This window comes from Chiloscyllium plagiosum, unplaced genomic scaffold, assembly GCF_037043375.1.
Source record: "Chiloscyllium plagiosum isolate Xiang-an unplaced genomic scaffold, Cpla_swu_hap1 HiC_scaffold_3, whole genome shotgun sequence".
In the NCBI taxonomy this organism is placed as follows: domain Eukaryota; kingdom Metazoa; phylum Chordata; class Chondrichthyes; order Orectolobiformes; family Hemiscylliidae; genus Chiloscyllium; species Chiloscyllium plagiosum.
In genome coordinates, this window is record NW_028270141.1 from 142,374,830 (window position 1) to 142,387,612 (window position 12,783).

At 47.2% G+C, this 12,783-nt stretch overlaps 1 protein-coding gene across 1 annotated transcript in view; it reads right to left on the minus strand.

The window, feature by feature from the left end:
• Positions 1 to 417: 417 nt before the first annotated feature.
• The window catches only part of LOC148151751 (EH domain-containing protein 3-like), a 207,506-nt gene continuing 195,140 nt past the window's right edge, over positions 418 to 12,783 (minus strand). The window contains exon 2 of the mRNA XM_087983985.1: positions 418 to 535. Within this exon, the coding sequence (XP_087840111.1) occupies positions 514 to 535 (22 nt within the window). The 3' untranslated portion in view covers positions 418 to 513. The remainder of the gene's footprint in view (positions 536 to 12,783) is intronic.

Below are 12,783 nucleotides of genomic sequence, written 5' to 3' on the forward strand. Positions count from 1 at the left end.
ACACGCCTGGTCTTCAGGAGGCAGTGGATCTCCAGGTTCATGCAAGGTTCCTGGTTGGGAAGCACCTGGATTGACTTCTTTGGCACGCAGTCCAACACGCACTTTCTAATGAAGCCTGTGATGGTGATGGTGTGCTGGTCGAGGTTGTCTGCTGAATTCTTGAACATGGCCCAGTTCACTGATTTCAAGCAGTCTCAGGAAAGCTCTTCTGCTGCCTCAGAACGTCACTGTACTCCTTTCTGTGATGGGTCCTCTTGTTTCTACTTCTGCTTGTGAGCTGGGAGGAGGAACACAGCACTGTGAATGGATTTTACAAAGTGTGGAGAGGGGGGGGGAGCGATAGGCATTTTTTATGGTTGTGTATCAGTGATCAATGATGTTCGGTCCTCTGGTTGGGCAGGGGATGTGATGGTGGTATTTAGGTCGTCCTATTTTGAGGGTTGGCCTGGTTGAAGTAACTGGCCACAATGAATAAGGCTTCGGGGAATTTCATCTGGAGTGCATTTGTAAACTTCATCCAGAGCATTCTTCACATCTGAAAGGGGGAGTATGTAGACTGATTAGATTAGATTACTTCCAGTGTGGAAACAAGCTCTTCGGCCCAACAAGTCCACACCGACCCGCCAAAGCGCAACCCACCCGGACCCATTCCCCTACATTTACTCCTTCACCTAACACTACGAGCAATTTAGCATGGCCAATTCACCTAACCCACACTGTCCAAAGATGTCCAAAGAAGGAAGCTGCTAGCAGAAAGAATTAACTCACTGCGGGTCTGATACACAGGGTGGGGCCCAAGTCACTGAGTGATTTTGTTGTAATTTTACTTTGTTCAGGAAAACTGCTGAAATCCGCTGTCCATTTCAAACTGACTTTATAGATTTGATAATTCTTTCCTTAGTTTTACAATTTGCCTTCAATTGTCTCCAATCCCTTTTACACTTTTGAGATCAACTTCACAGGAGAAGCATTTATTTCTCACCTTTACACTTTCTATGTTTCTCTTAAACATTTTTCAAAAGCTGAGTTCAGTTTGAAATTTGCCAAATGACAGTTTATTTAGATTGTAAGACGATGCAGAGGGTGCATAGCACAAAAATGTGATTTTAATTAGAATAAAAAAAACAGTTCACTCCACACCCAAAGATTTGAAATTTATTATTAAAACAATATTGAATCTTTGATGTTGTGCATGAACAACAGCCTAATTTTCAGTGAGCCCTCTTTAACTATGGGGTGAGTTCCCACCTCCGTGCAGTGTAGTGAGGTACACAGCTGTGATTCAGTATACGGGGTGTCCCTGTCTACTGCCCATTTTTCAGCTGTTTCTACCTTATCCTCATCGACACCTGCTGCAGCCACTGACTCACCATTTCTTCTTGTTTTAGTATTAACTCATCTACACAACTGTAAATATCAAATGGCAATGATCACTCCCCTTTCTGATCTTTATCATTCTTCAAGCCAACCTTGAACATTTTCCTCTGGGGATGTGGTGCCCTGTGGGTTGAACCCATCTCTCAGCATTCCCTTCGTCAGTTTTGACTGTTGTTCTGCTGTAAACCCGGTGATGGAGCCCTCTCACATTTAATCAAAGTTTACAGCCTTTTCCTCATTCCCCTCCCTGACTGCATTGTTACACATTCTATGATGATACTTTTCCCCTTCAGATGTGATTTTAACCATTGGAAGAAGCATTGAGATTGTGACTCCACTTGTGAGATCTGTCAGCACAAACCTGACGTGGTTTTGCATTTTGTTTAGAAGAAGCCCAGTTAAATATAAGGCTGTAATGTTTTGAATTACTTTTCCTGGGTAAAAATAGCAGAATAGAGTATTCAACCCCTCAAGACTGTCCCTCCATTCCCATCCTGTGGTCTTAGCTACTTGAAAATGGAGTCACAGGTAGATAGGACAGCGAAGAAGGCGTTAGGTATGCTTTCCTTTATTGGTCAGAGTATTGAGTACAGGAGTTGGGAGGTCATGTTGCGGCTGTTGCATGCAATTCTGGTCTCCTTCCTATCAGAAAGATGTTGTGGAACTTGAAAGGGTTCAGAATAGATTTACAAGGATGTTGCCAGGATTGGAGGATTTGAGCTCTAGGGAGAGGCTGAACAGGCTGGAGCTGTTTTCTCTGGAGCGTCGGAGGCTGAGGGGTGACCTTACAGAGGTTTACAAACTTATTAGGGGTATGGAGAGGATAAATAGACAAAGTCTTTTCCCTGGGGTCGGGGAGTCCAGAACTAGAGAGCATAGATTTAGGGTGAGAGGGCAAAGATATAAAAGATACCTAAGGGGCAACTTTTTCACTCAGAGGGTGGTATGTGTATGGAATGAGCTGCCAGAGGAAGTGGTGGAGGCTGGTACAATTGCAACATTTAAAATGGCACAGTGGCTCAGTGGTTAGAACTGCTGCCTCACAGCACCAGGGACCTGGGTTCACTCCCCGGCTCGAGCAACTGTCTGTGTGGACTTTGTACATTCTCCCCATGTCTGTATGGGTTTCCTCTGGGTGCTCTGGTTTCCTCCCACAGTACAAAGATGTGCAGGTTAGATGAATTGGCCATGCTAAATTACCAGTAGTGTTGAGCACATTAGTAATGGGGTGAATGTAAGGGGGTGGATTGCTCTTCCGAGGGTCAGTGTGGACTTGTTGGGCCGAAGAGCCTGTTTCCACACTGTCGGTAATCTAATCTCATCTAAAAAGGCATTTGGATGGGTATATGAACAGGAAGGGTTTGGAGGGATATGGGCCAGGTGCTGGCAGGTGGGACGAGATTGGGTTGGGATACCTGGTCAGCATGGACTGGTTGGACCGAAGGGCCTGTTTCCGTGCTGTACATCTCTATGACTCTATGACTATGACACTCCAGCTTCTACTCCCATCTCGTCACCACTCCCTGCTCCAGGTTTCTCTTCCACTCCCCCAGTTGCAATCTCTTCCAGACCTTTTCCCGGACCACTTTCCCGATGCCAGGGATCAATCCCTCCAGTCTCAGGTGGTGTCCCCATGCCATGGGGTGTCACTCTCCCACCCACCACCCACCTCCTCGTTCCTGCTGGGTTCAGGTTTTACCACAAGATTTGTCACTGTTCCAGGGAGTAAAGAGCCTGCGAGAATGACAGGTACATTTTGTGTCTCATGTCGTAAAATCTGCATTTAGTCAAATTCAGGAATTCGGATGGTCTGGGTGTGGATGAAGTCTGTTTAGGGCTCGGAATGATGTTTTTCTACATTGCTCATGATTCAACATTAAAATGTTCTGTCACCATGGAGACGTTAATGAGAAACGTGGCCAAATGGCGACTTGCGTGTCTCGTTAGGCAAAGTAATAAAGTTAGCTCAGTATCTCGCTCATGAACAGCAATGGTGTAAATGTTGGTCAAATCTGGACCACCCAATATTCACTGAAGTAAAGTCAAACTCAAAAGGCAGACCTGAAGCTAAATTCCACACGTCCATCAGACATTTACAGGGTCTGCATTTCAGAGCAATGGCTGGAGCTGATGTTCATCTTTAGAGGTAGGTCAGGTGCTCCTCATTTACATCAAAAAAATGAAGCTGGAAAACACTTGCACAGAAACATGATTGGTTTAGGAATTTCACATTGCAGACACTCAGTGTTTATTGTTGCGTCTTGGGGTGTGGGAGATTCTGACAAGATTGGTTTTTATTGCCCATTCCTTGATGCCCAAAGATGGTGGTCAGTCCTCTGTTTGAATTGCTGTAGCCCAACTGGGACTGCCAAAGTGATAACTCGTGCGGTTTCTCACCTCAGATGTTTCTGATCCCACTAGAAGTGATGAGCTGTTTAAACATCACTGTTCTCACTCAGCACCAATGCAGCAGAGCTCACTGACTATTTCCCTCAACTGGAACGATGCTAGTCACCATCCTGACATCAGGAGGTTAAACTTCCTGTTGTGACCTTCCTGCCACCTGGGTGCGATTGTCTAAACCAGAACAGATTGTAGATTACACGAGCCGTTTAAATACCCTGGAGTGTGACTTCCTTAATGGGAGCATTGAGAGCCAAGGGAAGGTTGTTGAGTGAAGTTGATTTATCTCATCTACTCTGACAAACTACTCTGACAACGCTGTACTTTCTGTATTACCAGGGAAACTCTCAGCCTGACACTGTGGGAGCTGAAAGCAAATGCTGCTGGGGACCTTCAGACTTCCCTGGAGCCAGCACTCAGTGAGTTAATCATTTCAAAATCCATCTCAAAGTTGGAATGAAGGAAACTGTTCCAGAAGCAAATTGCTGCTATTTGCCTCCTGTGTTTCATGGTTGAGTAATTTATTCCAAAAACAGGTCCAAAAACAGTATGTAAATATCTGAGCTCACTGCTTAAACTGCAGATCCACCTGAAGATGCTCAGAATCCAGCCGTGAATTCACTGATCTGAGGGAACATCGATATTTTGAGTTTTTGCTTCATTCTGTCTGTCGTCCTCAGGATGATAATTGTAGGAACAGGAGCTGATCAAGAGGCAGCTGATTTCTGTCATGAAGTTTTCTGCCTTCAGTCCTTGGGGCACATTTAATTCAAATTCAGTCCCGTCAGGAGCTCACTGTTTGCTGCCCTGTTTTGGGCCAGTTCATTATCACTCGTGTCAGAGAGAGACAGCTTGTCAGGGTTTGTTTGATGATTCTTTCCAGAATCAATTGTTCAGACATTCGGAGGGCAGCAGATAATCTCAGCAAATACTGAGGCTGCTTTCCCACCATCTCTCACAGATGGAAGGATGACAATCACTTTGCTGATCATGTTTGTTTCTGAGTCCTGTGGGAAAATGTGAAGCATGTTTTACACAGAGGGAGAATTCCTACTTTAAGAAATTACATTAAAATTTAACCCCTTTTCCAAGAATGATGTTTCAGCTGATTGTTCAATTACTGTTTATCCATCAAAGGAGAGATTTGGGACAGATACAACAAGTTAGCGAGACATAATTAGCAATATGGATAAAAGTTAATATTTAATTCATCAGGAAACAATATTCATTGGGTTTCTTGACTTAATACACCAAGCCCAATAGAACGTAGAACAGTATAGCACACTACAGATCCTTCAGCCCTTGATGTTGTGCCAACCTTTTTATCCTACTCGGAGATCAAACTAATCTATATACCCCTCATTTTTAAAAATCACACAACACCAGGTTATAGTCCAACTGGTTTAATTGGAAGCACTAGCATTCAGAGCGCTGCTCCTTCATCAGGTGGTTGTGGAGGATACAATTGGAAGACACAGAATTCAGAGCAAAAGTTTACAGTGTGATGTAACTGAAATTATACATTGAAAAATACTTTGACTGTTTGTTGAATCTTTCATCTGCTGGAATGACCAGGATAGTTTCATTTCTTTCATATGTAAATCACAAAACTTTTTTTAAAAGCTACATTCTCAGGTTAACTGTAACAATTGGTGTTGGCCAGATACTCAGCCCTGCCTCAGCTGAGGGCCACACTCTCTCAGAATTGCAAAGGACCCACTCTGTACTAAATCCTCAGGAGAATTCATACTCTCAACAAACAGTATTTCAACTCCATCTCAAACATCAAAAACTGTAAGAACAACAAACTTTTATCTACCCACCTCCATAACCAGTGCTCCTCAAACATTCCAGAAGATTCCCCTGGCCTTGGAGTTTACTCAGATGCCTTTAGCCATGCGGCTGATGCAGCTGCCACCCCCACGCTGATTGATGATGTCACTTCTGCCCCCATCATGGCCACTCCCACAACCACTTCCACCCCTCACAATTCCTCATGCATCACACGTGACATCACTCCGCCTCTCATATCATCGCTGATGCCACATGCTCAGTGACTTCCACCACCCCTACTGCCGTGGTCACCACCACTTCTGCCCCCACCAGCGCCACTCACCTGCATTCTGCTGACGTGCCCCCTAAAGATCCCACTGTCACTATCCCCAGCCCCCAGAACCCCGAGGGGAACACTACCCCTGCTCATGACTCCACCCCATCCCCCCCAACATCACACCCACTCCAGTTACAGGTTCTGCCCCCACTCCCAGCTCTACACCCACACCAGATCCCAGCTCCCAGCCCTGCCTAGTCTTCACCATCCCTCCTGACGTCCCCCTCACTAAGGACGAACGATCAGTCCTCAGCAAAGGACTCACCTTCATCCCCCTCCGTCCACACATCAATGAATTTAATACACACCGTGACGTCGAACAATTCTTCCGTCACCTCCGCCTCTGAGCTTAATTTCACAATAAGGATTCCCGCCCACCTTCCGAGGACCCCTTCGCCCACCTCCAACACACTGCATCCATCTGGACACCCCGTGCTGGCCTATTACCTGCCCTCGACCTCTTCATTTCCAACTGCTGCCAGGACATTAACTGCCTCAACCTGTCTACCCCCCTCCCCCACTCCAACCTCTCACCCTCACAATGCACAGCCCTCCAATCCCTCTGCTCCAATCCCAACCTCACCATCAAGCCAGCGGATAAAGGGGGTGCAGTGGTAGTCTGGCGCACTGACCTCTACACTGCTGAAGCCAAACGCCAACTTGAGGACACCTCTTCCTACTGCTCCCTCGACCATGACCCCACTCCCATCACCAAACCATCATCTCCCAGACCATACAGAACCTCATCACCTCAGGAGATCTCCCACCCACAGCTTCCAACCTCATAGTCCGGGAACCTCGCACTGCCCGGTTCTTCCTCCTTCCCAAGATCCACAAGCCTGACCACCCTGGCCAACCAATTGTCTCAGCATGCTCCTGCCCCACTGAACTCATCTCTACCTACCTCGACACGTCCTATCCCCCCTAGTCCAGGAACTCCCCACATTCATTCGAGACACCACCCACACCCTCCACCTCCTCCAAGACTTCCGTTTCCCCGGCCCCCAGTGCCTCATCTTCATCATGGATATCCAATCCCTCTACACCTCCATCCGCCATGATCAGGGCCTCCAAGCCCTCCGTTTTTGCCTCTCCAGACGTACCCTTCCACCGACACTTTCATTCGTTTGGCCGAACTGGTCCTCACCCTGAACAATTTCTCCTTTCAATCCTCCCACTTCCTCCAGACCAAAGGGGTAGCCATGGGCACACGTATGGGCCCCAGCTATGCCTGTCTCTTTGTTGGCTACGTAGAGCAGTTGGTCTTCCGTAATTACACCGACGCCACTCCCCAGCTCTTCTTCCGCTACATTGATGACTGCATTGGCGCCACCTCGTGCTCCCGCGAGGTGGTTGAGCAATTCATCAACTTCACCAGCACATTCCACCCTGACCTTAAATTTACCTGGACCATCTCTGACACCTCCCTCCCCTTCCTGGACCTCTCCATCTCCATTAATGACGACCGACTTGACACCGACATTTTTTACAAACCCACCGACTCCCACAGCTACCTGGATTACACCTCTTCCCACCCTACCTCTTGCAAAAATGCCTTCCCGTATTCCCAATTCCCAATTTCTCCGCCTCCACTGTATCTGCTCCCAGGAGGACCAGTTCCACCACAGAGCACACCAGATGGCCTCCTTCTTTAGAGACCACAATTTCCCTTCCCACGTGGTTAAAGATGCCCTCCAACGCATCTCGTCCACATCCCGCACCTCCGCCCTCAGACCCCACCTCTCCAACCGTAACAAGGACAGAACGCCTCTGGTGCTCACCTTCCACCCTAGCAACCTTCGCATAAACCAAATCATCCGCCGACATTTCCGCCACCTCCAAACAGACCCCACCACCAGGAATATATTTCCCTCCCCACCCTTTTCCGCCTTCCGCAAAGACCGTTCCCTCCATGACTACCTGGTCAGGTCCACGCCCCCCCGACAACTCACCCTCCCCTCCTGGCACTTTCCCCTGCCACTGCAGGAACTGCAAAACCTGCGCCGACACTCCTCCCTCACCTTTATCCAAGGCCCTAAAGGAGCCTTCCACATCCATCAAAGTTTTACCTGCACATCCACTAATATCATTTATTGTATCCGTTGGTCCTGATGCGGTTTCCTCTATATTGGGGAGACTGGGCGCCTCCTAGCAGAGCGCTTTAGGGAACATCTCCGGGACACTCGCACCAATCCACCACACCGCCCTGTTGCCCAACATTTCAACTCCCCCTCCCACTCTGCCGAGGACATGGAGGTCCTGGGCCTCTTTCACCGCCGCTCCCTCACCACCAGACGCCTGGAGGAAGAACGCCTCATCTTCCGCCTTGGAACACTTCAACCTCAGGGCATCAATGTGGACTTCAACAGTTTCCTCATTTCCCCTTCCCCACCTCACCCTAGTTCCAAACTTCCAGCTCAGCACTGTCCCCAGGACTTATCCGGACTTGTCCGACCTGCCTATCTCCTTTTCCACCTATCCACTCCACCCTCTCCTTCCTGACCTATCACCTTCATCCCCTCCCCCACTCACCCATTGTACTCTATGCTACTTTCTCCCCACCCCACCCTCCTCCAGGTTATCTCTCCACACTTCAGGCTCTCTGCCTGTATTCCTGATGAAGGGCTTTTGCCCGAAACATTGATTTCAAAGCTCCTTGGATTCTGCCTGAACTGCTGTGCTCTTCCAGCACCACTAATCCAGAATCTGGTTTCCAGCATCTGCAGTCATTGTTTTTACCTATGTTGAAGGTGTTAGCCCCCTGTGCTCTCAGTCTGTGCCATAATGTTTAGACTGATTTTAACCTAAAAATGAGTTAACAGAGCCTTATATGAATTTTTGCAGTTTTTGAGCAAAGTACAATGTAACTCTACAATTATAAATTCACCTAACACTTTTCAACCTTTTGCCTACATCTCAAATCCTCCAACCCTGGCAACATCCTTGTAAATCTTTTCTAAACCCTTTCAAGTTTCACAACATTCTTCCGAGAGGAAGGAGACCAGAATTGCAGGCAGTGTTTCAAAAGTGGCCTAACCAAAATCCTGTACATTCGCAACATGACCTCCCAACTCCTGCACTCAATACTCTGACCAATAAAGGAAAGCATACTAAATGCCTTCTTCACTATCCTATCTACCTGCGATTCTACTTTCAAGGAGCTATGAACCTGCACTCCAAGGTCTCTTTGTTCAGCAATACTTCCTTACCATTACCACTCCCGCAACACACCTTATCATTAAGTGTATAAGTCCTGCTAAGATTTGCTTTCCCAAAATGTAGCACATCGCATTTATCTAAATTAAACTCAATCTGCCACTCCTCAGCCCATTGGCCCATCTGATCAAGAACCCATTGTAATCTGAGGTAACCTTCTTCGCTGTCCACTACACCTCCAATTTTGGTTCATCTGCAAACTTACTGACCATACCTCTTATGCTCACATCCAAATCATTCATATAAATGACAAAAAGCAGTGGACCTAGCACCGATCCTTGTGGCACCCACTGGTCACAGGACTCCAGTCTGAAAAACAACCCTCCACTACCACCTCTGTCTTCTATCTTCGAGCCAGTTCTGTATCCAAATGGCTAGTTCTCCCTGTATTCCATGAGATCTAACCTTGCTAACCAGTCTTCCAGGGGGAACCTTGTTGAATGCTTTACTGAAGTCCATACAGATCACATCTCCTGCTCTGCCCTCATCAATCCTCTTTGTTACTTCTTCAAAAAACTCAATCAAGTTTGTGAGACATGATTTCCCACGCACACAGCCATGTTGACTATCACTAATCAGTCCTTTCCAAATACATGTACATCCTGTCCCTCAGGATTCCCTCCATCAACTTGCCCACAACTGACGTCAGGCTCGCTGGTCTATAGTTCCCTGGCTTTTCCTTACCACCTTGCTTAAATAGTGGTACCACGGCAGCCAACCTCCAGTCTTCCAGCACCTCACCTGTGACTATCGATGATACAGATATCTCAGCAAGGGGCCCAGCAATCACTTCTCTAGCTTCTCACAGAGTTTGAGGGTACACCTGATCAGGTCCTGGGGATTTATCCATCTTTATGTGTTTCAAGACATCCAGCACATCCTCCTCTGTAATATTAACATTTTTCAAGATGTCACCATCTATTTCCCCACATTCTACATCTTCCAGGTCCTTCTCCACAGCAAACACAGCTGCAAAATACTCCTTTAGTATCTCCCCCCATTTCCTATGGCTCCACACAAAGGCCACCTTGCTGATCTTTGAGGGGCCCTATTCTCTCCCGAGTTACCCTTTTGTCCTTAACTTTTTTGTAAAGTCCCTTTGGATTCTCTTTAGCCCTATTTGCCAAAGCTATCTCATGCCCCCTTTTTATCCTCCTGAATTCCAACGTAAGCATACCCTTACTGCCTTTATCCTATTCTAAGAATTCACTCAATCTTTCCTGTCTATACCTGACATGCTTCCTTCATCCTCAAATAATTCAATAAGGCTTATGTGGCATAACCTGCCCCTCACAAAGCCATGCTGACGATCTCTAATCAAATTAGGCTTTTCCAAATAATCATAAATCCTGTCTCTCAGAATCCTCTCCAATAATTTTACCCACCACTGACACAAGACTGACTGCCCCATAATTCTCAGGGTTATCCCTATTCCCTTTCTTGCACAAGGGAACAACTTTTGCCACCCTCCAACCATCTGGGAGTACTCCAGTGGACAGTGAGGATGCAAAGATCATCACCAAAGTCGCAGCAATCTCTTCCTTCGCTTCCGTAGCAACCTTGCATATATCCTGTCTGGGGCCCAGGGGACTTATCTATCTTCACATTTTTTAAAATGTCCAGCACATCCTCCTTCTCAACATCAATCTGTTTGAGCCTGGTGCTCACCTTCCACCCTACCAACCTTCGCATAAACCAAATCATCCGCCAACATTTCCGCCACCTCCAAACGGACCCCACCACCAGGGATATATTTCCCTCCCCACCGCTTCCCTCCGTGACTACTTGGTCAGGTCCACGCCCCCCTACAACCCACCCTCCCATCCTGGCATCTTCTCCTGCCACCACAGGAACTGTAAAACCTGTGCCCACACCTCCTCCCTCACCTCCATCCAAGGCCCTAAAGGAGCCTTCCACATCCATCAAAGTTTTACTTGCACATCCACTAATATCATTTATTGTATCCGTTGCTCCCGATGCGGTCTCCTCTACATTGGGGAGACTGGATGCCTCCTAGCAGAGCGCTTTAGGGAACATCTCTGGGACACCCGCACCAATCAATCACACCGCCCTGTGGCTCAACATTTCAACTCCCCCTCCCACTCTGCCGAGGACATGGAGGTCCTGGGCCTCTTTCACCGCCGCTCCCTCACCACCAGACGCCTGGAGGAAGAACGTTTCATCTTCCGCCTCGGAACACTTCAACCCCAGGGCATCAATGTGGACTTCAACAGTTTCCTTATTTCCCCTTCCCCACCTCACCCCAATTCCAAACTTCCAGCTCAGCACTGTCCCCATGACTTGTCCCACTTGCCTATCTTCTTTTCCATCTATCCACTCCACCCCCCCTTACTGACCTATCACCTTCACCCCCTCCCCAACTCACCAATGTACTCTATGCTACTTTCTCCCCACCCCCACCCTCCTCTCATTTATCTCTCCATCCTTCAGGCTCTCTGCCTGTATTCCTGATGAAGGGTTTCTGCCCGAAACGTTGATTTTACTGCTCCTCGGATGCTGCCTAAACTGCTGTGCTTTTCCAGCACCATTGTAATCTAGACTCTGGTTTCCAGCATCTGCAGTCATTGTTTTTACCTTGAATTTTAGTTAGGCCACATTTGGAATTTTGAAATTAGTTCTGGTCACCACAAAACTAGGTTTACCAGGATGTCACCTGGTTTGGAGGGTATTAGCTATGAGGAGAGATTGGACAAACTTTGTTTATTTACGACCCTCAAGGATAGTAACCTCTGGGTTATTACCAATGCCACGTGCTAGTGAGGCAAGGAATAGAAAGGTCGGAGAGATGAATGTGTGGCTAAGGAGCTGGTGCAGGTGGCAGGGTTTCAGGTTCTTGGATCAATGGGATCTCTTCTGGAGAAGGGGTGACCTGTACAAGAGGGACAGTTTGCACCTAAACTGGAGGGGAACTGATATCCTCGTAGGAAGGTTTGCTGGTGCTACTCGGTTAGGTTAAACTAGGGTGGCAGGAGGATGGAAACCAGAGCAGCAGGTCACCAAGTGGAAGGATTAAGGGGAAGATACATGTTAGGACCAGTAAATCAGAAAGAAAAGAAAGGCAGAGACAGGTAAATATACACGATGCTACTAATGGGCTGAAGTGTGTTTATTTCAATGCAAGAGGTATTAAAGGTAAGGCAGATGAGCTTAGAGCCTGGACCTACATGGAACTGTGATGTTGCAGCTATTACAGAGTTGATTGAGAGAGGGACAGGACTGGCTGCTTAACATTCCAGGGTTTCATTGTTTTAGACGAGATGGACAGGAAGGTAAAAGAGGTGGAGGAGTTGCATTACATCCGTACTCAGAGAGGACATACTGGAGGCTTATCTACGATGGAAATATGGGTAAATTCAAACAAAAGATGGGTGTAATCACGCTGACAGGATTATACTATAGGCCCCCTAACAGCCACCGAGACATCGAGAATCAAATATGTAGGCAGATTATGGAAATATGCAATAAAAAGTGTTTTCACACTGGGTGACTTTAACTTCCCCAATATCAACAGGGACTCCCTTGCAGCAAAAGGTTTAGGTTGGGCAGAATTTGTTAAGTGTATCAGAGAGGGCTTCTTGAAACAGTTTGTGGATAGTCCAATTAGAGGATGGAGGCAAGTCCACATTTGACATGTGGGAATTGTTTAAAGACCTGCT